This window comes from Humulus lupulus, chromosome 5 (genome assembly GCF_963169125.1).
Source record: "Humulus lupulus chromosome 5, drHumLupu1.1, whole genome shotgun sequence".
Classification (NCBI taxonomy): Eukaryota; Viridiplantae; Streptophyta; class Magnoliopsida; order Rosales; family Cannabaceae; genus Humulus; species Humulus lupulus.
The window spans coordinates 243229329-243254401 of NC_084797.1; the positions used below are offsets into that span (position 1 = coordinate 243229329).

Here is a 25073-nt window from a genome sequence, read left to right on the forward strand (position 1 = left end):
GATTAAAAGAACGACCCTTGAGAACGATCAGCTTTTAGTCCTTTAGCGGTCACCTAGTCATAACCAAATATAGGATACCATCAATAAAAATGATCAACATAAGTTCCCGAACCAATATCTAGCCTCCGGGACATCAATCCACACTTAACCAAGTAGTAGGATCAACCCCGAGGCCTATGGTAAGCATCCCTAAGCTAAAAACACAATTTTGGCCAAAAATGCCCTGATGGGCCGCGGCTCACCACAGCCATGCCGCGGCTCATCTCCCTGACAAAGGCATTTTTGCCTCAGAAGCCACCCTAGGCCGCAGCACACTAAAGCCAGGCCGCGGCTCATTACCCAGATCAGCCAAAAATTCAACACGCACCAGCTCGACCTCCCCTGCATATTCCCTTAGAACCAAGCCTTCAAACTAGTTCCAAACCTTCTCCAAACACTCAATTCAACCTCTAAACAACATCTATATCAAACCCTCATCAAAACCCAAATCAAACATCAACCTAACTCCCATTAATTCCAATTAACCACCAAGAATTCACAAGCTGAAATCTTAAACTAAAACAGAGTATAAACCAGAAACTTATGGCTGAACCTACCTCAAATCCGAGTTTGAACCTCCTTCAATGGCTGAACCAAGTTCCTAAGCTTCCACCTTTGATTTCGTATCTTAACTCCTCAATTTGGGCTCTCAATATCCAAAGGAAAAATGAAGGGAAAAGCTTGTACGGGAGAGAAAGGAAGAGATGAGGATGGGGCTCTGTTTTGTTCTGTTTTCCACAGCCTTCTAAAACTCAAAGGCTGATATAAATCCTTAAGGTCAAAAGACCATAATGCCCCTAAGCCAAATAAATCCCTCTAAAGACTTCCGAGGGTAAAATCGTCATTTCCTGCTTATCTCGTTAATTATAACTAACGCTCTCAAATTCCCGCTATTCTCAATATTCTCAAATACCAATAAACCATATCCCATTACCCTTTTATTCCTGGTAATGTTCTAATCATCAAAATGACCCCGAGACTCACCCCGAGCCCCGAACTTAAACCCGTTATGACTAGACCGAACACTTACATCTCATGATCGTCGCATGCCAAATAGCTCGCACCAATCCACCTTATAATGTGGCTATATTAATTAATCACCACCATGCACCCAAAATACACAATTACGCCCACAGCGGCCAAATTAACAAAATACCCTTATAATAATAAATACTCCCATATGCATGCATTCACCATCATATAATAATATAATTTACGTAAACATGCATATAATCATTAAATACCATAGTAAATCAATTATGGCCCTCCCGGCCTCCTAATCAAGATCCTAAACCTTATTAGGAAATTTGGGGCATTACACTCAGCTTATAAACTGAGTCCTTTAAGTCCTTGACTTATAAGTCAAGTCTCACATGCCTCCGACTTGTAAGTCGAAGCTTTAGGACTCTCTACTCACAAGACGAGTCTCTCGAGTCCAATATGCCCTCGACTAATAAGTCGATCCCCATTTGACAACCTAATAACCCTCTGGTTTATAAACCGAGCTTCCCGGTCACAACAGACAACCACTTATCATATATAGCATTCATATCAACAATTGCAATGCATTATAATACATTCAAATAGCAGTCGTAGGCATAACCCTAATTATGCGCATTCTAGTGTTCCTATTCAGACATTCACAAACATAATTATAATCATGTTCATCAACAGAGCCAAAGCCTTAATCAACTATAATCATCATTGACTGAGCCCTGACCACACATTCACATAATGGGTGCAGTTTTCTTACCTACGATCCGAATGCAAGTTACCAGCGACGCCCTTTGAGTACAATCCCCGATTCGAGCCCTTAGCGTAGCCCTAGTCACAACCATAATTAAGAATTCCATCAACAATTGGAGAATAAAAGTTTCCAGACCAAATCCTAACCTCCGGGACATCAAATTCCACCCAACAAGGAAGTAGAACCGACCCTGAGCCCAAATGGTTAAGTTCCCGATCTAAAAACATCATTAAGGCAAAAATCCCCTTAAGGGTCGTGACCCTAGAGACCCATGCCGCGGCTCGCCTCTAAGTCAGAGGCTCGACCTCCCTGGAAAAACAACACGTGCCGCGGTGCACCCCTGAGGCGCCGCGACCTGCCTCTTCCTCCGAGCCCTCCTAGCTCCCTCTTGCGTCATAGGGCCGCGACATACCAAGAACAAGGCCGCGGCCCAGCCCTTCGAACCCAGATTTTCTGGGTTTTTTCCTTAGCTGAACCCAACCAAATACCACCCAATTCTCTCCCAATCTTCCAACTGAATTCCCACAATCAACACAACCCTTCCCAGCATCAAGACCTAACTAATTACCATATTAAAACTCATCAAAATTCTCAAAACTCAACCTCCCAACTATCAAACATGCAAAACACCATAGCTCTAAATAACTCAACTGAACTAGCATAAGAACTTCAATTCAGAACCCTTACCTCAGCTGTATGACTAAAGTGTTAATTGCTCCCACCAATTCCCTAGTTTCAAGGCTTCCTTCCAAGCCAATCTCCTTTAAGTTGACCCAAACCACATAAACCTCCAAGAGATGAAATATTGAACATGGAAGAGAATGAGAGCTGCTGAGACTTTTTTTCCTTTAGTTTCCTAAGTCTTCTAAGGGGTTTCCAGCCAACCACATCCTAAATTGAATGGAAATGACATAATTGCCCCTTGCCCTTAACCTATTCATCAAATGCTCTCAAGGGCAATTTTGTCCTTTGTCTCAAACCCCGCTATCCGCAATTTACGTCATATGATTCATGTTACCTCCAATATTCTCACATGATTACCAATAATTTCTCATTACCCACTAACTCCCAATAATGTACTAAATCACTAAAAATATCCCCAAGCTCACCCCGAGCCGGGTATAAAACCCCGTTGTGACTTTTTCACTAACTTGCTCATCAGGATCGACTCACGTCGAGTAACCCAAACATATCCACATAATATTGTGGTCTCAATCACATAAATACATATTTAATATTTTTAACATGCAAGCATAATTATATTATAATATAATTCACATAACAATTAAATTATTGCCTCCCAGCCTCTTAATTTAGGCACTAAGCAACATTAAGAAATTTGGGATGTTACAAGAGATATATCATGTCTAATGAAGTGAGCTTTTCCTCTTTTTTAAGCATTAGCTGTAAGTTACACATGGAAATATTTTCAATGCATTTTCTGGTTATACGAGCTAATCTCGAAAAATCTCACTCCTCTGTTCATTGATATCATTTTTTTACGTGACAGAACTCTTTTATTATTATTCTCTCATTCATTTTATTACTCAATGTTATTTATACGTTATAAAAAAATTAACAAAAAATTATATCATATTTAATGCAGGTTTATTCATTATAAAGTATTTATTGATGGATAAGCAAAATGATCAAGAAGTGGCGAAAAATTACATAACGTGGAATAAGTGATAATATAACAAGAGAAAATACAAAAATTAGAATCAGCATTATAATAAACTCATAATTAATTATTAGAGAATTTGCTATTAAAGGTTTGTTATTAAGTTAAGAGTGTAGTAGAATAAAAAATAGATATTTTTTTCATGTTTACTTTGTAAAATGATGTATATTTTTTCATAATTCTTTATAATTTTTTTTTTTTGCTAAAGTGAATGTGTTCGAAATGTATCAATTTACACATTTTTTTATAGGAAGTAAATAAATATATAAATTTTGCAAAAATGTTAGAAAAATGTCTAGTGTGTTTGAAATCTTGCTAATGGCTTTAAACTCTGTACCAGTCAATTTTGAACTGAAATTTCAAGCAAATGGATGCATAGGGCTCTCAGTATTATAAAATATTACACTAGTGAATAAAAGAAAATGTCGACAAATTTCATAACATTAAGATTTCGTTAAGGAAAAATATTACTAGAAAATATTTTTCACAAATTTGATAACAAATTTTTTTTTTAATATTTTTTTTTGTAGATATTTATAATTGTTGTAAATTTTAAAAGCTATACTAAATATAAATTTAAAATTATCTAGAAAAAATTCTTAATTTATTGAATCAATCCAACTATTAGAAAATGGAATCCTTTGAATTTATTATGATCAACATTGTGATAAAAACTCATAATTTATCATTAGAGAAAAGAAAATCACTACTAATAAAATAAGAGTAATTTGTGAAAATAGCATTTTTTTTAAGTCATTTTACACTTTGGTTTAGTTTTGATAATTTTTTGCAAAATAGTCTCTCTATCAAAAATTTTTGCAAAAGATTACCAAAATTTGACCAGTACAAAATGACTTCAAAAAATAAATCATTTCACCGAAAGACTATAAAATAAATATAACAAACAAATAAAGTACGAGGAAATATATCATTCATGACACAATTTGAAATGTTCATAAGAACTTATTACATGTCTCAACGTGTAAAAGTTATGGTGCATCAACTAGGCAACAACAATACGGACTAGCCTTAGGTGATTTAGATGGATCTTGTTCGCATAACACAGCAAATTCACTATAATTTTTAGCTTTGCAAAGTGGTCCACATTCTTTTTTATCTTTGCATTGATGATCAAGGTATACACAATCTGCTCCTCTTGCATCTTCCACTCCTGAAAAACCAATATATTTATATATATGGATTAATTGATTAATTATTATCTTTTATAATCACATATGATATAAGTTTATACCACCTTAATTACTTAATAATATGAAAATAAAATAATAGCAAAATTCAAGAAAAGAGGCATAAAACTATTGAATTCAAATGGATCAAAAAGTAGAAAAAAATTGAGAAGACTAATTAATTTTTTTTTAAATCATGAATTTTTATTTTCAGATGAAAACGTACTATTAAAATATGACATATTTAAAAGAAAAGTAGATGAATATTTGTGAGTACATCTATATTATATATATATATATATGAATAAAAATAATAGTTACCTAGGGAGAAAATCAAGAACACCACGAGAAAGACAATAGTCATTTTTTGCTTGGACAACATGTTGATGAAACAAAAAAAACGTTGTACAGTAGTAATAGTTTTTTGTTATGTGTCCTTTTGATTCTCACAAGTTAGTAATTTATAGAGAAAATTTATTCAAAAGAATTTTAAATTTTAAAAAAAAATTAAATTGATGAGAATTAATTGTAAGGATTTATATGGTAAATATTATTCTTAATTCCTCTCACACACTGCAAAACAATCCCAAATAGTAAAAGCTTCCATTTATATAAATATATCATCATTAAGAATTATACAAATATGGAAATCTTACAATATTTTTTTAACAAAGAGATTACTTTTGTTAATACTAATTCTTGAGTTTTCGATATGATAAAAAAACAGCTCGGCTCATGTCAATCTAAAGAATAAAGAGTTTATAATTTTTTAGAATCTGTGTTTTTCCTCATAACTTATTTGGACCCTGTGTTTTAACAAAATAATTTTTGGACCATATATTTTGTAAAATAGTTCAAATAGGTCCCTAAACCTGATTTTGATGAACAAAAAATTAAGTATAACTAGGAGTGAGCATCTAAACCAGCAAACCGCGGCGACCGACCGCACCGCACCATACTACACCGCAAACCACGGTGTCAACAATGAAATGGTTCGGTATGGTTTGTATCTTAAATAAACCGCGCGATGCGATGCGGTGCGGTGCGCGGTTTGGCGGTGTGAAATTTTGGTTTGCACCACACCGCTCCGTATACTTACAAATTTGTTAAAAAATATTAAATTTTACATATATACCATTTTTTAGTAACCCAATATGAAACTAGGAGCCCACTTAAACTAGGGTATAACTTTATTCTCTAACACATCATACACAACAACAACTTATTCCTCTTTCATCTCATTTGCGCCTCCTCCCTATCACCATCTCTATCTCATACATTTTTTAACACACTCACACCGTAGAAAACCACCCAAACCACACCGCAAAAAATGGTTTGGTTTGGTCGGTTTGGTGCAACGAAATCACACCGCACAGTGTGTTCTGGCTACTACACCGCACTTGTGGCGTGGTGTATTAAAAAGAGTTCAAACCGCCCAAACCACACCGTGCACACCCCTAAGTATAACAACACAGTTCTTAGGTAGAATGACTGTATTTTTGTTCTGAGTTGTTAGTTTAATGAATTATTTGGGATTTTAGTTCAAAAAAATTTGATCAAAATCGGGTTTAGGGGTCTATTTGAACTATTTTAGAAAACACATGGTCCAAAAATTAATTTGTCAAAACACAGGGTCTAAACAAATAATGAGACAAAACACAGGGTCTAAAAAAATATAAAACCAATAATAAAAATGCATAAATACATTCGATTATGATCAATCTTTAAAAGTAAATATGTGTCCCACTGAATCTTACAAGCTAGTAATTTGTAGAGAAAATTTATCCAAAATAATTTAATATATTTTTAAAAAAATTAAATTGATGAGTTTAATTATATGGATATATATATATTTATATGGTAATTATCAATTATTCCTCAAACACACCGGAAAAAATTGTAGAAGCTTCCATTTATATAAATGTATCAACATTAAAAATTAGACAAATATGGAAATCTTATAATTTTTTTAACAAAAAGATTAATTTTGTTAATACTAATTCTTGAGTTTTTGATAAGATAAAAAAACAACTTGGCTCATGTCAATCTAATTTTTAAAATACATAAATACATTCGATTATGATCAATCTTTAAAAGTGAAAAAAAAATACCGAATCTTTTTATTTTTTAAAAAGGCAGAAAAAAAAGTATGATAAATAAGGATTTAATATTTGGGCGAATGATAATAATCATAATAATAGAATATACTATTCTAATTAGTATCCTATTCTTTAATCAATATTATGTTTATTAAATATATTTTTGTTTATTAATATTAAGTTTATTAAGGAAGAAAAAAATATTTATTTAACGGAGAGAGAAAAAATATAATTCTTTTAATTACTTAATTTTTTAGAAGCAAAAAGGCAACATATACCCCATTTAAAATTGATTGTTTCATCAATTTAATATAAAATATATTTTTAATCAAGACAAATAATATAAAAAAGGAAACGGCTATCAGTGAAGTAATATTAAAAAATTAAAAAAACAATTTATTATAAAAAAGGAAATAAAATCATTATAATACATTACAGCTATATATTTTCAAATGAAATTATGTTTTACATATAATTAATAAAATGTATATTATAATATAAATAAGTTAATTAATATAATGTGGGTGCTGATGTAAATTAATATTATAATGTACTTTTCTACCAATAGACAAAATTGGCACACGATAGTGCAAAAACCATACTAAATTTATTTTCTTTAAAAAATGTATCTTTTATTGTATTTACTAAAATAAAACCGTGAAAAAATACAAATTTAATTTGTTAAAAAAATATTTACACTAATTTATAATTGCTAAAATATAAATAAAAATCAAATCACCCATTTATCCCTTGATATGTTATCCCAAATAAATTTGTGTTGACGCGTTTTTTCGCTAACAGTGTATTATGAAATTAGTTGGAATAAATTAGTGCTTAAGGATGTTAGAAATAAAATATCAAGAATACTCGTTTCTTTTTTACGTGGTTCGGAGTTTAAAATCCACCTAGTCCACGAATCGATGTTATTACTATATTTCTCTCTAAATTTTTGCAGAGTATTGCATTACAGAGAAAAAACTCAACCCCCTCCCTATCCAAGGTCTTAGTATTTATAGAAGAATCATTCTAGGATAGGGATCGGGGTCATCACGTGAGTATAAATCCTTCATGTCACCATTCTTAGACAAATGATGAATATTATAATTTACATTAAGGTATGGTCTAGTCATTAGGTAAAAATGATCATGGGTAGTCTGACATAATTGGACATGTGATATTTGATTATGCACGTTTATATTACGTATCCGAGAATTCAGGGATAAACAGACATGTGATGTCTGATCACGAACGTTTATATATAACGTATTCGGGTTTATAAAGGTTCCTGAAAATGACAGATCTATAGCGACCCCGACCTAAACATAACTTCAGCTCGTGTCAAGGACGCTGTGCTTCACATGCATCTCCAACTCGTGTCTTAATACATCGTATTCCTCAGCTCGTGTTATTACATGGGGAGTCGCACTGCCTTCGCAGAGGAGATACCAACTTGTAGGTCCTTTAATACTGTTCTTAGCTAACCAGCTGTACTCGAGCTGCATAAAAGACCTAGACTGAATATCAGAGCGTACAATTTGATATAATTTCTCTACAAGCATAAAAACAAATTTGCCCCTACTTATTTGGTAATGATATGAGCAGCAAAATTATGCACAAAAACATTACCAAACTAGCGTGACAATTTCATTTAATTAAATTTATTTCAGGCCGGACCTACTATTTTAAAAAACAGTATGACGTCAATTAGTGTAATGTTTTAGTGCATATATCATTATTCACCCAATAAACTCCTTATATTTATATGTGAGTAATGATATGTGCACAAAAATTATGCACTAAAACATTACACCAACTGACGTGACAATTTCATTTTAACCAATCAAATTTATTTCAAGCAGGATCCATTGTTTTAAAAAATAGTATTACATCAATTGGTATAATGTTTTGGTGCATAATTTTAGTACACGTATCATTATTCTTTATATATAAATGACTATTTAATTACAACTCTCTTATCACCTAAACTTCAGAAGATGTGAAAGTGCATAATCCTAATATTATTCGTGGCCATGCTAAGTTATAAATATATATATATATATATATTCATACACACATGGCACATGCATATGTCCATATAAAGAAGCCCCATATAGATAAACATTATTGTAATAATTAAGTACTTTAATTTGATCGTCAATTAGTATTATATAATAATAAATTAAGCTTATCAAATCGTCGGTTCATTAAACAAATATTTCCATTTTATCTTCAAAAGCAAGAAACTTGCAAGCATTGGTATATTTGTCGTGGTATTCTCCTATCCTTAAATTATTATTTTAATAATAATAATATAGAGAAGTCTTCGTTGCACTCCTCAAAAAGGGACACACCGGTTCATCCTCTTTTTTATTTTTGGATTGAGAAGTATTTTCGGCGTAATTTTTTTTATGATCGTGTATATTATAGTTATTTAAAATATCTTATAAATTTTTAGAAAATTCCGAATAATTTAAAATGTTGAAAATAATGTTCAAATAAGCTACTTTTTCACGCGCATAAAAAAAAATAGTCTCGTGTGCAACAATCTATTTTAACTTTGTTTTTCATTACAGTAAATTATTTAAAATTTCATAAAAATTTGTAGAATACTCTAAATAACTACAATATACACTGCTATAAAAAAAATCCACCGAAAATACTTCTCGAACAAAAAACTAAAGAGGAGTGCACCGATGTGCCTCTTTTTGGGGACTGCACCCAAGATTTTACCTAAATAATCATTTTGGGAGAGAGTTAAAATTCTAGGCAAATGGTAGCTTTTTATAGAACTATGCATGCTTTTTTATTCTTGGTGTTTAAGGAATATGAAATGTATATAGTTTGTCAACTTGGACAAAAAGTGTGGTACATAATATATAAACATCATACATACATATGGTTGGCTTAACTAGTTGGATATTTTGTGAATATATAATATATATTCTAAGAAAGCAAATAGTAGAAAATAATAGATATGAAAATGAAAAAAAAAAGAAAAAAAGCATAGTATATATAAGAGAAGGGTTTATATAGATGAACAGTTAAGTTGGGTTGGAAAAAGACCTCCATGATAGAGGGTGGTAGTACATCTAACGTTACATATATAGGTTATTATGCACGCTAAGTGGCTTACAGCAAAGAACCAAAGACATTTATATATATATATATAAATATACATATATAAAAAAAATGTGTATAAAAACATATAAAATATTAAAAATGTAAGGTGTAGATCTGGATGGATCAACTTAGTGGGGTGTATTATTCTTCAGCACACTTGCCAAGAGGAATGTTTTGTGGGACCCAACTAAGGACCATTGAAAGTAGGGTTTGTCAGATCTTTCTCAATCTTTCTTTCACTTACAGAACAGAGAAAGAAGAGAAAGAGAAAGAGAGCATTGAAAGCAATGATCATTCGAGGAAAATAATGGTTGAGTTTTGATCAGTGAGTGAGTGAGTGAGTCTTCTAATTAAACTGTTTGGTTTGGTTTGGATTGGATTATATGTATAAACTCATTATAAATCCTTAGTAGCTTTTCTTAAAATAGAAAAAGGGCTTATAACGATTTGATTCATTGCTTGAACTGTGTATTTTGTAAAAATGATTCAAATAAGTTTTTAATTTTAATTTTGACGAACAAAAAATTAAATATAACGATACAATTCTTAAGCAAAGTGACCATTTTTTGTCTGAGTTGTTAATATGATAAATTATTTATGATTTTAGTTCAAAAAACTTTGATCAAAATCGAATTTGATAATTTATTTAAACTATTTTAAAAAATACAAAATTAAAAAAATAATTTATAAAAATATAAGATCCAAATATATATCGAAACAAAATACAAAGTCTAAAAATGCATAATCCATAGAAAATTAAAGATTGGAATTTAGAGATTAAGTCTTAAACATGGTTCATGTGGAGATTTGCTGTAATGGCAGTAGAATTCTCTCAAAGCCAAGTTGGTTTATTAGATACGATTATTATTATTATAAGAGCTATATTAATAATAAGATAATAATGGTAAAAAAGTACATTAATGCATATCCATTAAACTCTCCATACAAAAGTTTTACATTATACATTATTATTTAAATTTTTTTCTTATACCAAAGCCAACCAATAATGACACATAATAGGGGGACTGTCCCATTGACCTACTACTATCTACTACTACATCTCTATAGTACAACTTGATAGAAGAAAAAAATTACATACATAACTAAGTTTTATAATGATAATAATAATAATACCCTAAAAAAAAATTTCTGGGTTCATGACCTTGGAGCTGAGATAATCCATTTCTTCTAATCCTTTCATAGAGTTTGTACTCTATACCTCTCCATGATCAGTAGCTATAGTAGTAGTAGTATTCAGCCATTTTCTGAAGCCAATCTAAAATAAGCTTCAAAATCCCACCATATGTTTTTCACAAACTAATTAAAAAGATAATCAAAAAAAGAAAAAACTAATCAAGAAAGCAAATTGAAGAAACCCCATGTATCACCCTATGAACTGTTAGCTAGTTATGATGAAGAAAATCCAAACAAGCATACCCACAATGAGAAAATTAATAATTTAAAAAAAAAAAAAAAAACCAAAAAAAAAAAAAAATTATTTCTTCTTTACCATCCTCCACCCAACATTCCAGTCCAATACCCAGTTGAGTCACCTTGCTCCTTGTTATTATCCTGGTCAATAATCCCAGCAGAATTGGCATTTGAAACTTGCTTCAAATCCTCAAAAGGGAACAAAAGCCTCCCACTACTACTACTACTGGTGTTATTCTGATCATGGACACTTGGCAGGCTCCCATAGGCTGCTGCTGTGGTACTTCCAATTCCAAGCCCATCAAGAGAAAAATTCAGGCTTGGCTTAAATTCTGGTACTAGAGGAAACCCTGAAGTGTTATATACTGAGTTACTATTGGGATCTGGTACTGGAATTGGCAAGAAGCTATTGAACCCTCTTGAAGTGAGGCCATTGAGAAGCTCTAGAGCTGAGAAATGAGTTGTTGTTGTTGTTGGTGTATTATTATTAGTGGTAGTAGTACTAGTAGTAGTGCTGGTTGGAGAGGTATTAGAAGAAGGTGAGATATGGTGTTTTTCAATGCTGTTGTTATTGATCATAGGTGGGAAACCAAGGTTGAGATCTTGGGCTTGGCTCAATTGGTGTTGTTGAAGATGAGGGTGTACCAGATCAGGGAGCCTAGAAGCTGTGATCTTTGATGATGATGGTGATGAAGATGGTGATGAAGATGAAGTTCTCTTGTTTTTCCTTGAGCCACCTCCAACTGGGATGTTTCTGAGGGACCCACCTTCAGTCCAGTACCTTCTACATGTCTTGCAAAAGTATCTGGGTTGGGTTAGGCTGTAGTTGTTGTAGTAACAAAATTTAGTGTTGGTTGAATTGCACCTTGGACAGTTTAGGGCTTGTTCTTTTTGAGGCCTTGTAGTGGTTTTTCTCTCCAAACTGCAACCTTGTGAAGAAGAAGAAGGTTGTACTTGATTAAGATGATGATGATGATGGTGAGGCTTTGGGCATGTGTTTGTGACTATTTCTTCTAGTGGTTTCACCACAATTTCCTATCATCACAAACCAAAAAAAAAATATGAAAAGAACTTGATCAACTCATGTGAAAGAAGGACAGACAGACAGACAAACAAACAAAAATTTAGTTGCTTTTTAGATTAGTAAAAAAATGAAAAGAAAAGAAAAGAAATTGAAAAAGGAGATTACTCTTTTTTTTTTCTTTTTTTATCACTTACTAACCAAAAGTTAATAATAAAGTTTTTGTATTTTGAAGAAGAATCGATAAAAACTAAATCCAATTCAAGGTGGGGACTTCTTCCACTATCTATACAACCCTTGTTTATGAACATCATAATCTTTTTGCAGAAGAAGAAAAAAAAAAAAAAAAAAACACCCTTTTCTCTAAAGATATTACTCTAAAAATCCCACGAAGAAAGATCAAATTTTTAGCTGAAAAAGTTCATAAAAAAACCACCTTTAATTGTGATATATATATATAATTGATCTCTATACCTGTGGCCAGTGAGCTGTATCCATGGATGAAACTGAAGAAGAAGAAGAGAGACACTGTAAATCTTGAAAGAGAGAAAAAGATCACTTTTTTTTTCTTTTTTGGGAGAGAGGTGTTCTAATGCTTGGAAAGGAATGTTTTTGAGAGAAGGGTTTGTTTGCGTGGACGTTCTATTGTGTTAGTATGACCCTTGCTTTATGAGTTGTGAGTATGAGAGAGAGAGAGAGAGAGAGAGAGTCCTACATTATTTTGTGTTCTATAACATATATTGTAATAATATTATTCTTTTCTTATTTTATTTTTTTATATTTTGGATTATTTTATTCTAAACTTCAGAGTGGGAATATTTGTCTGCAGATTTAATAGTTTAATGTGATTGTCACATTTAAAAAGTTTTTATATGAAACTTTGTGGGTGGCTACAAGGCTTTGTATATGTTCACATATATATATATATACATGTATATATATATATGCACATACACCACTCATGGTGCAGAAAAACTGGGGTTAGGTCAGATATCTCTAAGTATTATTTGGTTTCTAGAGATTGATCTTGAGTTTGAGTTTTTGGCTTGTTCTTGTGTGTGTGTGTATATATATACACATATATAAACAATGTGTACATATATATATATGGTATAATTAAAGCAAATATATACTAGTCTTTTAATTTCCCAAAAAAGAGAAAAATAATTTACATGAGATAATGATGGTGCCTGCCTCCATAAAATTGACTAAACTTCAATCTCATCCAATCCAAATTGTTTTCATTTTGAAAACTGACTACTAAAATAATCAAATGATGGGGTGTCAATTTTTTATGGACCAAAACAAGCCAAAATGGGACTCAATTGTCTAGTGAAGTAGTAAATTTTGTCAAATTTTAAAAACAAAAGCCAATTTGGTCTATACAACTGAAAAATAATAATGATGAAACATAATGAGAATCCCATTTGACTGATTATTCTCCCTCCAAAACCCTTTAAAACATGTATTTTGGATATATATATATATATACATATATTATGTGAAGTACTGTGTGTGAATTTATAATATATTTTGCAAAATAATATTTTTGTATATTTATTATTATAAGAGAAATTAGTGAAAATAGTTTTTTTTTTTTTTTTTTGTATTCTGGCCTACTTTTGAAATTTTTTTGCAAAATGGTCTCGACCAGCTGTCTAAAATTTTCAACCACCTGTCTAAATTATGAAATATCATTTTGCAAAAAATTATTAAAACTAAACTAGAGTGCAAAATAATTTTAAAAAATAAGTCATTTTACCGAGAAGCTTTTGTTATGATATTTTCTCAATTTTCAAGGAGTATCAAGTATTTAGTATGTGGTTTTATAAAAAAATTATCAAAATAAAATTATGATATAAAATAAATAAAAAAATATATAAAATTTTACCAAAATTCCAATATATATATATATGAGTGTATATATTTGTATTATTAATATTTTTGGCTGTTTGTTTTTGCCATTTACTCATTTTCAGATCCTTTTTCTGAGATAGAGAGAGGCCATAAATTCAGACCCAAAATTGTATGTAAGATTTTACAGGAACATGAAAAAGAGAGAGACTTGACTGAAATATTTTTACTTCTTTTTCTTTAAAAATCCAAACTTTATAAGAACTCCATTATTAATTTGCTTGCTCTAGCCAAACATGGTGCATGCAGTTTCATACTGGGCTGCTTTAAATTTCCTTATTGAGTAAAAATCATAGTTTGTAAAAAAGTTATTAATTAGCACTAATAACCAAACCAAACTCATCAAATAAAAAATTATGATTATTATTTGATATTTTAAGTTGTCTAATATTACATGAGGTGACATACATTTTATGGTTGATTGACGATACTTCAGATTACTTATTAAATTCAAATAAATAGGATTCAATATTAAATTACATCAATAATAATATCCTGCATCGATTAAAAAGATAATTTCTTGGTTAAACTATTCATTATTTTCTTCATTTCTGTAATCACTGTTTTAGTGGAACACTTGTCCCAATCAAGTATTTGTCAAAAAGAAAACTATGTGAAGTGGCTTGGAATTGATTATATAGTATAGAGACTACTAACTTAGCTGGCTCTACTACAATTATGGTTACAATGATGTTCTTGTAATTTGTATATATCACCTATATATATATATGTGCTGTAAGTCAAAACTTCTACTCCAAGTATAAGAATTTGGGGCTACTGCTCATAATTATTCTTATCATATTATTCACACACAATATAAATATATACGGGGCAAGACTTTCGGTGCAGCTAAACCAACTTAAATAATTTTTTTTTTTTTTATGAAAGTATATATTATTGTTATTTAAGATATTTTATAAATTTTTTAAAAATTCTAAATAGTTTACCGTACTAAAAACAAGATTCAAACAGTTGAATTTTACACGCATATACAAAAAATAGACACACATGCAACAATCTTGTTTCTGGCACCATAAACTATCCAAAATTTTTTGAAAATTTACAAAATATTTTAAATAATAACGATGTATATTGTCATAAAAAAAATTATTTTTCTTTTTTTCAAGTGCTGAAACAGTACCTTAGCTGCACCGAAGTGCTACCCTATGGAAGTGCTACCCTATGTATATTATATGCGTCATGTGTTAGATGTTAATTATATATATACATGTGCATGTTAATTATATGTATACTATAATATATTCATATTAGAAGAAGCTATAGCACACATTTTCTTATAGTATGAAAGAAAAAAAAAAGGTACAACTTTATCTTTATGCATGTATATATATTTTCTTAAAAAGTTTTGACCGCTGCAATTTAAAGAACCTAATGTTGTGTCAACCAAAAGAGACGTTGAATAATATGATGACGGTTGCAAAACCATATATTCCTTCATTTATTTAATAAACTTTATAATCCATAATGAATGGGTAATATTATTTTTTTTTCCCATCATTTATATTTTATCAAAACTTCTTATAATGCTTGGTCTTTATGGTAGACATATTTTGAATGTCAATCTTTCTTTTATACTAATGACACCAATATAATTTTTTAAAAATCGATAGAATACTGACATTGTCGTGCATGTTGATCAAAGAAGAATCACTAGAGTTGGATCGAGCCATATCTGTAAGACGTTTGATGGCTTTCCCCCCGACCACATGTCTTTTTACACCCAAAAAAACAAAAATCTTGAATCTTTTCTTGCATTGAGTTTTCGATCTTAGTTTTAGGGTTTTCAAACTAGAAAGTAATATATCGAGTTCAGCTCAGTCTCACCACTCACTACTACAAAAAAAGTATTTCTCTGCGGTTTTTTTACTTAATACACTGCGGTTTTCGAGAGTATTGAAAAGCGCAGTGTATTCGACTGCAGAGAAAAGTAGCATGAAAACTGCAGAGAAAAGCCACACTTTTCTCTGCGGTTGTGTTGAAAAAACCGCGGAGAAAGGTACCCTTTTCTCCGCGGTTTATTCAACACAATCGCAGAGAAAAGGGTACCTTTCTCTGCGGTTTTGTTCATACAACCGCAGAAAAAGCTATTTTAATAAAAAAAAATTATTTTTCAATTTCGATTATATATAATTATATATATTTTCAATATTATAACCTAATTTGATAAATATTTTTCAATATTATATATATACATTTCATAAAAAATTATGTAAAATACAATACATTTTAAGGAGTAAACATAATTAATATTAACATAATCAAAATATATATAAACTAGATAAATAATATAAAAATAACAAAAAAGTGAAATAATTAAAAAAAAACAAAAAGTTAAGTTTTAGTGATCAATACATGATTTAAACAATAAAAATGTATTTTATTCCTTCACAAACTTTGGAAAAAAGCTTGAAAATCACACTATAAACATACATTCAAAACACATTATACTCAATCAATATATCTTCATTTTCCCCCTAAAACTTCAAAACAAATCAATATATATGTATATTTACATGAGTTGTAGCCTAAATATGGAAGAAAATGAAAAAAAAAACTAAAAAAAATGTGAAAAGAGCACTAACCGTGGCTGGGGAATAAGGGTTTGCGCCGTTCCTCTCGGGTCTGCCAAAATGGAAGAAATTAGAAGAATGAGTAAATGTTGTGAGTCGAGGGTTTTATGTAGGGTAAATGCTTTCTCTGCGGTTCCATAAAGAAAACCGCAGAGAAAGGTACCATTTTCTCTGCGGTTTTCTTTATGGAACCGCGGAGAAAAGTCTATTTTTTTCCAAATTCGTGTTTCAGAATCATTTGAACCTTTTCTCTGCGTTTTTAATTTAATGTTATAAAAAAAGCGCAGAGAAAGCCTATATTTGTAGTAGTGACTACTCTGTTCTTTCTTTGTGGATCTTGTTAGCTATCTTTCTAAGTATTGCTCTTGTTCAAGCAAAATGCCACATCATCAATCTGTTAGCCACCTAGGACAAAAGCTAACATAAGTCACATATTTCAGTAATGTGCTTAGTTCAGATGGAATTTTTAATATCACGAATAATTTAGAAGACATAATCATATAGTAGTCATAATTCAGGAACAAAAATGTTATTTATTCTTATGTTTTTGTAATAATAATGCTTTAAAACTAACCTAAAAAGATGTACTCACAATAGAAAACGAGTTTATCCAAACATAGTCTTGGTGATGATGTGAAAATCTTGAGCCAAACACAGCCTTAACCACTCACATGCAAAGCAGATGATTAACTTGTCACTTAAGATTCGAAATGGGGTGTGTGTGACACGTGCGCCACCCTGTTAGATGACACCATGAATGAGAGATATTGAATCAACGGCTCTGATTTGTTCACTTTTTGTCATTACAATCATATCTTTTGATTGATCTAAATGGGCCCAATCTACATCGATAGTGGAGGCCCACGTGGGTTCTCCTATATATGACATCATTGGCTTTACCAAACTTTTGTAAGAGATCCCACTTGGTGCTTTTTCTCAACATTTTACACGTGGCGATCATTGGACGGTGTGATCCTTAACTATGATTTGAAGACAATTTCCCTCTTTATCCCAACTACCTTAAATCCTATTTTGTCACAGTTTAACTTTCTCAAATATTAAAAAAAAAAAAAAAGCTACTAATTATTTTGTCCTACATTGTCAACCAATCATTTATCCACACAAAAGTTTTAAACACATTTTTTTGAAACTAAACTAGATTTTATTGTGTTTGTAGCTAAAACAAGCAAATTAATGAATAAATAAATAAATAAACATCATTTTCCAACAATATTTTTTTAACTATTTATTTATATTTTTCAATGAAAATAAGTATACACTTTTCAAAAGCTTGAATATGTATAAGACTATTTGAGGTTGGAGTGTTTTAATAGTTTCTTTTCAATTATTTTTTTTCAATTACACTATTTTAGTTGACTGTTGAATAAATGCTTACTATTTCTGGTTGAATTTAGAAAATAAAAAGAAAAATGCATTCATTGGTTTTTGTTTGTTAAAAAATATATATTTTTATTCATTGAAGCACTCAAGTTATTATGAAGTGACTTGTGTCATAATAACTTGTTCCAAATAAAATCTTTTTTTTTTAATGTAATTAATTATTCAGAGTCATTTTTGAAAGGATATATTTGTACCTAACTTCTTAAATAGCTTATTACGACATTTGTGGATTATGAATCGATTTTAATTTAACATATATTTATATTATAAATAAATATATATTGGAACTTATGTAATACTTACCGACAATTGGAGCATATTAGAGTGCTAATAGATGTTTTACTCTTTTTTTCAAATTACTTTATTATTTTTTTTTTATCTCAAATTTTTACATTACATCATACATCAACTTCTTTATATATATATATATTTTTTTTTATCAAAAAGAAAAATAAACTTTATTGAACAAATGAACAATACAAATGAGAGTCAAAGACTCAAAAACAAACAAGAACACCTGCCAACTACAAACCAGTCAAGATACTCAACTAATTACATTAAAGGTTCCGAATATACACTTGGTCTTTAACAGACAGCTGACTATTGGTCACTATGTAAAGCCTATATTTAGTTGTGTATTTTACTTCCTGTACTAAATTCACAACAGTCAAAGAATAACCATCATGAAAACACCTATTTCTATTTCTCCAGATGTTGTATATAACAGCAGCAATAACCATATTCACAATAGCAGCAATTAGTTCTTTTTCTTTCTTTTTTTGTTCTTTATATTATTTAAATATTATATTTTTATTAATTAAAATAATTGATTTAGAGAAATAAACAAAATACAAGGAATAAAAAAGTATATAAAATTGTTCAAAATAGAGGTAAAACATCCCTACATATAGAGATTTGGAAATATGTTGAGGTAAAATAGAGCATTATTTTAGCTTAACTAATGGAAGGGTCAAAAACCTTCTTTCTTCGAATTTTTAAAGTTTTAGCTAATACCCGCCATGACGTTGACCCACGAACAACCCACGCAAAAGCCCATTTTGAGCATCAAGTCTGTCACCACCACCACCACTTCCTTCTTCCCTCCTCCCCCCTTCTCTGGTAAAATGGGTGGTGGTAATGAGTTGTGTGTGAGCCCACTATATTTTGGACTGTGGGCCCCACACAAGGCGGGCCCGTGAGTATTGGAGGTCCAAGGAAAATTTTGGTATTTTTACAATATTTATATATAAAATAGTATTTTTGTAAAATTACAAAGCCTTTTTGTATAGAAAAAAAATAACATTTTAAAAAAATGGTAACATTTTATTTGGGGGCCCTAGGCACAGGCTTGGCTCGCCTATGCCTAGGGCCGGCCCTGGCCCCACAACATCAAAACATAGATGTCTGATCAATCGAATGCTTTTCCTTATTCTTAGCCTCATAACACCATGTGATCGGTTGTATCTCCACATGGACTGCATGAGAGAGTGCTTAACACATCAGCATAGATATGACCGACAAATAAATAAAGTAAAATTTTGATTGGTTTGGTTGAGTTTTGGAGGGGTTAAGTTATGAAATTTGAAATCATAATATTAATAATTTTTTTTTTTATACATTTCACTTTCGAAGTCTAATGTGGGTTTTGGTCAATCTAAGATTCTAAAGAGGTTTAAAATGGAATTAGAAATGTGATATTTTTTTAGTATTGGTCAATTTCGTCCGTCGGATTGGGCCACAATAGTTTGAAAAAACCAGCTAAGAAAGATTTTGATAGGGCCCACTAAATCTTAGTTGCACACTAGTATTCTTTGTAATATTATTTGTATATACTTTGTGAGTGAATTACAAGGTAAGGGAATAACATTTAAATTCCCTTTGTGTACGTTTTATTATATGCTGTGATCCTCAAATCAAAGATAATATATTCTTTTAAAATAATAATAATAAGGGTTTATAATTTTTTGGACTCTGTGTTTCGTCCAATTACATATTCGGATTTTGTGTTTTGACAAATGATTTTGTGGATCCTGTATTTTGTAAAATAGTTCAAATGGAACCCTAAAATACATTTTGGTCAAAATTTTCTGAGCTAAAATTACAAATAATTCACCAAACTAATAATTTAAAACAAAAACAAAATCGTTTTGCATAACAACTGTGTTGTTATATTCAATTTATCTTCATCAAAATTAGGTTTAGGGATTTATTTGAACAATTTTACAAAATACAAAATCAAAAATAAATTTATCAAAATACAAAATCTAAATAAATAATTAAACAAAACACATTGTCTAAAAAAAATATAAATCCTGATAATAATAGGTACCATTTGATAAATTCTTTGTTTATAATTAAATTGTAATTCTCATTTTATTTTTCAAACGGTTGGTGGAGATTTGATTGAATTACTATCATCTTTTCGTTATAAAATGCATTTATTAACAATATACTTGAAAGTTGAAATGCATGCATTTAGGTATTACTAAACGAAGATAATCCAAGCTTGAGAGCTAAGTGTACGTTTAGTAATAAAAACAAAATAATAATATGAATATGAACAAAATGTAATGCGTGTGAAAAAAAATTGTATTAATTATCTATCAGACTGACATATTTTCCTATTTTCGGAAGAAAATAGTGAAAATGTCATTTGAATGTTATAAATTAGAACTAACTTATATGAGATTTATGGAAATTTAGAAGCGGGTTTCATGATAAGAAAAATGCTAAAGAGCATTTTTAGGTGTCCAACACCCTATACTGCTATTGACGCAAATTAAATTGAGTCTGATATATTTCAATTAAATTAAATATAAATTAAAATATGTGAGAATTAATACTAAATCACACTAATAACAATAATGTTATAATAATAATAATAATACAATATATTTCAAATTTGATTGAAAATTAGAAATAAATAGCGCACAGAACAATAATTCATATTACCAAAATGAACTAAGAATAATTTGTTTTGACATAAAAATTTTATTATCTAATTCTTCGAGGGTATCTCTCATGTTGGTCGCAATTTTAACATAGCAGTCGATGGATTAGCTGATGTCGTTTAGCTAAACAATAAATTTTGCTGATTAGAGAAAATTCATTTCCCAATCTGAATTGAAATGAAATTTATTCCCAACAAAATAAAAATTAAGTAAATTAATTAATTAATTAGATAAAAGAAAATGAGACATTGGTGGCTATAATTGAAATAGGCATAGGCCGGCGCACCACAAAGAAAAGGGACCACATGTACCTTACCTACCTTTAGAATATAATGTATAATGTCATTTTTTTCCTCAATAGAGAATTTCTATATATATTTTCTCTAGGTGACATTATTCTATAATTAAGTGTTTGAAAATTTAATTAAACTTTGATTTGAATAATCAATACCATTAAAATTAGATTGGAAGAAAAAGTATCAACATCAATCACTTCACTATTCAAACTTCAAATTGTTTTCATTTAGATATTATGGATTATATGTCCTTTGTCTAGGACAGATTCTCATGAACATTTCACATCTGAAAAAAAATGAAGGAAACTAACCAATTTGAGTAGGCCATTATGAAAAACTAGCTCCATTCTTCAATTTAGATATTTATTAACAAAATTTAATCTTAGATTTATACTTTTTTTTGGATCTTGTGTTTTACCCTATTACCTGTTTGGATCTTGTGTTTTGACAAATTACTTTTTGGATCCTATGTTTTGTAAAATGGTTAAAATAGAACCCTAAACTTAATTTTGATGAAGAAAAAACTGAATATAACTATACAGTTTTTAAGTAGAATGATTTTATTATTTGTGATTTTAGTTGAGAAAATATTGACCAAAATCGGGTTTAGGTTTCTATTTTAACTATTTTACAAAACATATGGTCCAAAAAGTAATTTGTCAAAACACAAAATCCAAACAGGTAATGGAAAAAAATACAAGGTCAAAAAATATATAAACCATTTAATCTTTTCTTTTGGTAATTAATTATGTATTTAGATCATTTTCTCAATATTTTTTGAAAAAGTACAATTAAAATGTACTTTTAAAGGGGTATATGGCATAATAGCCTCCTTTCTATTTTCACTAATGACTTTTTTTTTAACTTTGTTTTTTTTCTTCAAAATATCTTACTACTATTTAGTGAAAACACAATTTCACCATCCATATTCACAAAAAGAAAATATTTAAACAAACTAATAATTGTGGCTTTTTTAAGGTAGTGAAAACAAAAATTGCACTTGGTGTTTTGTTTCTTGATATTTGGCTATATAGATATATTATTCTAAATTGTTTTGTCAAATTTTGAAGCTTAAATTTGGTAGGTTGATTGTTTTTTTCATTAATAAATATTAAAACAAATACAATAAATGGTTAAAATATAGTGTTAATTATGTAACTACACCATAAAAGTGCTTGCATTTTGTTGAGAAAAAGTAGATTTTTTTAACGAATTAAAAGTAATGACAGTGAATATGTCTTTTATCTACTTATTTTTTACTTTGAGATAAGATAAAAAAAAAATTGTATTAGATCACATGTGATCAATAATGTAAACTTATTATCCCCTCCCCAATATAAAAAAAAAATGTAAACTTATTCAATTATATTTTACCCTGATGGAGATCCTACTAATAATAATAGAAAAAAGTAGATAAATAGGTCTTGGATTGGAAGAACTTATATAAAAAAAGTGCTAAGAGATAATCTCTTGTAAAAAAAAAACAAAAGTGGACATAAACCTTATGAATTTCTAATCTTTACTATTTATGGAAGAAATTTTTTTGACAAAAACCTCTATCAACAACCAATAGTGATCACTTCAAACTTCAAATTAGTTTATTCTACATATTATTCTAAATTGAAACTTTAAAACATTATTCTAAATATTTTGTTAAAAATTTAAAAAAAATATATTTAATATTACATTATATATAATAATGTACGTAGTATATGTATGTATAAATGAAAAAAAAAAATACTTTTAATCAGTTTATTCGAGTTATATTGAGTGGGTTAGTATAATTCCTAAACTGTTCGTGTTGTATTTTTTGTCAGTTTTTTTTTAATTTAGTTTGGACGATTTATTCAGGTTGGGCGGTTTGTAAAAACTTTTACACAACCCTAATGAACTATACGTGGTTTATCAAACTGGTGCCTGCACTATAAAATATAACAATTAAGTCTCTAATTTCATTAAATAGTAGCAATTACATTTTTATATCTCTAATTTTTTTATGGAAAAGTTGACATCTTAGTGCCAAAGTGGCAATATAGAAAGGCCAAAACATAAAATTCATTGTCTCAATTAATTAACATCATAATCTTTCTTTCTAAAAAATAAAAAAATTGTGCATATCAACCAAAGCATCATAAACAAAATGATGAACCCAAAATCTCCATATCATTACTTTTTTCATGAATAATTAGACGAAAAAAACTCTCATATAAGAACATAGTCGTCATTGATTAATAAAATTTGAGACTTAATTACTGCAGTTTATAATTTAAGAACTATACTTTTAGTCTGTTGAATCTAATTATTTGAACATTTTTCTGAAAAAACTTAAGATTGGTTAGGGCGAGTTAACCTACCAAACTGCCTTAAATATTGGACGAGTTAAACTTTTTTTTCTTCTTAATTTGACGTGTTAAAATTGGATTTTTGCAATCAAATTTTTACATTAGGTTAATTCATATATGTTATAACCCGATCAAACTGACCGATGAACACCCTTATAGTTCATGACCTGTGACACTAAAAACTCAAAAAATTTAGTTTTTGTTTGGATATATTGAGAACAAAAATTAGCAATAAAAGAAAAAAGATGAGAAAGTGAAGTGAAGATACAAGACTACTAGAGGCAACGAAAGGTCATTAGAGATGTGGACTCTGCAACCAATGAATGAGCAATCATACAAAAGAAAGCATAGCCACAAGGTTGGTCCCTAACCCTAAGAGGGCCTCACCACAACACTTAGGCCAAATTTATTGAACCCCATAGTCTTCCCAAACAGGGCACAGATATGACTAAAGCTCTAACTAGGGTTTCTCTTTAGAAAAAAAAAAATATATCACAATTGGTCCTCTTAAATTGTCTAAAGAAAAAGAATATACATGAGGTTGAAAATGACAAAGAGATAGGGGCTTGAATTGGTTTTGTATGGGCCTCTTGTCTGGCCCATTGTCAATCAAGTTGGGCCCGAAACTTTTTGAAATTGGGGCCCGGTCCAACTGTGAAACTCTTTTTTGTTCAATTAATGTATAATCCAAAAGACTGTATTATAAATTATATACACATCCATATAATCTAATTTGGTGATGATCATCTTGTCATTTTATGTCCACTCAAAAAAAAATTATGATTTATTTTTGTTATTTCGGAATGTACAAAACACAAAACACATTAGTTCATAACAATAACTATTAATATCATTGAAAAAAAAAACAATCTAAGACTTCTAACTAGATTCCAAATGTCAATTTAGAAACTCATGATAAGCCACATTTTAAACAAAAAAAATATTAATGTAGTAGTTGTTAATCTAAATATGTTTTGCAATATATTATATAATACTAATGAGATAAGTATTAGTGGTGGGAATTCAATGGATTAGTTATTATAAGTAATAGATAAGGATTTAGGTAAGGTGGTAAGGCACTTGAATTCTTCACTAAATAATTAATAATGGGTTTCAATAAGTTCAAGTCATCTTACTATATATGCCAAATGTAACAAGATCTATCTCAAATAAAAATCTTTTAATTAAAAAATATAATAATATATAGTTTGTATAGGTCACCATACACACCCCATATAAGTTAGGCTAAGGCC

The 25073-nt window shown here is 29.7% G+C and overlaps 1 protein-coding gene across 1 annotated transcript; it reads right to left on the reverse strand.

Annotated features, from left to right (window-relative positions):
• Nucleotides 1–10775: 10775 nt before the first annotated feature.
• LOC133778675 (dof zinc finger protein DOF4.6) lies at nucleotides 10776–13036 on the reverse strand. Its single transcript, XM_062218679.1, has 2 exons — nucleotides 12800–13036; nucleotides 10776–12339 (listed from the first exon to the last, which is right to left on the reverse strand). Exons 1-2 carry the CDS (start codon nucleotides 12821–12823, stop codon nucleotides 11380–11382), a joined length of 984 nt encoding a protein of 327 aa, XP_062074663.1. The 5' UTR covers nucleotides 12824–13036; the 3' UTR covers nucleotides 10776–11379.
• Between the last annotated feature and the right edge of the window lie 12037 nt (nucleotides 13037–25073).

Excerpts from the sequence above, each read along its gene's own strand:
- LOC133778675 (XM_062218679.1), bottom strand. The coding sequence starts at position 12,823 with ATGGATACAGCTCACTGGCCACAG. Across the intron at positions 12,340-12,799 it reads ATACAGCTCACTGGCCACAG|GAAATTGTGGTGAAACCACT; the intron begins GTATAGAGATCA and ends TTGTGATGATAG.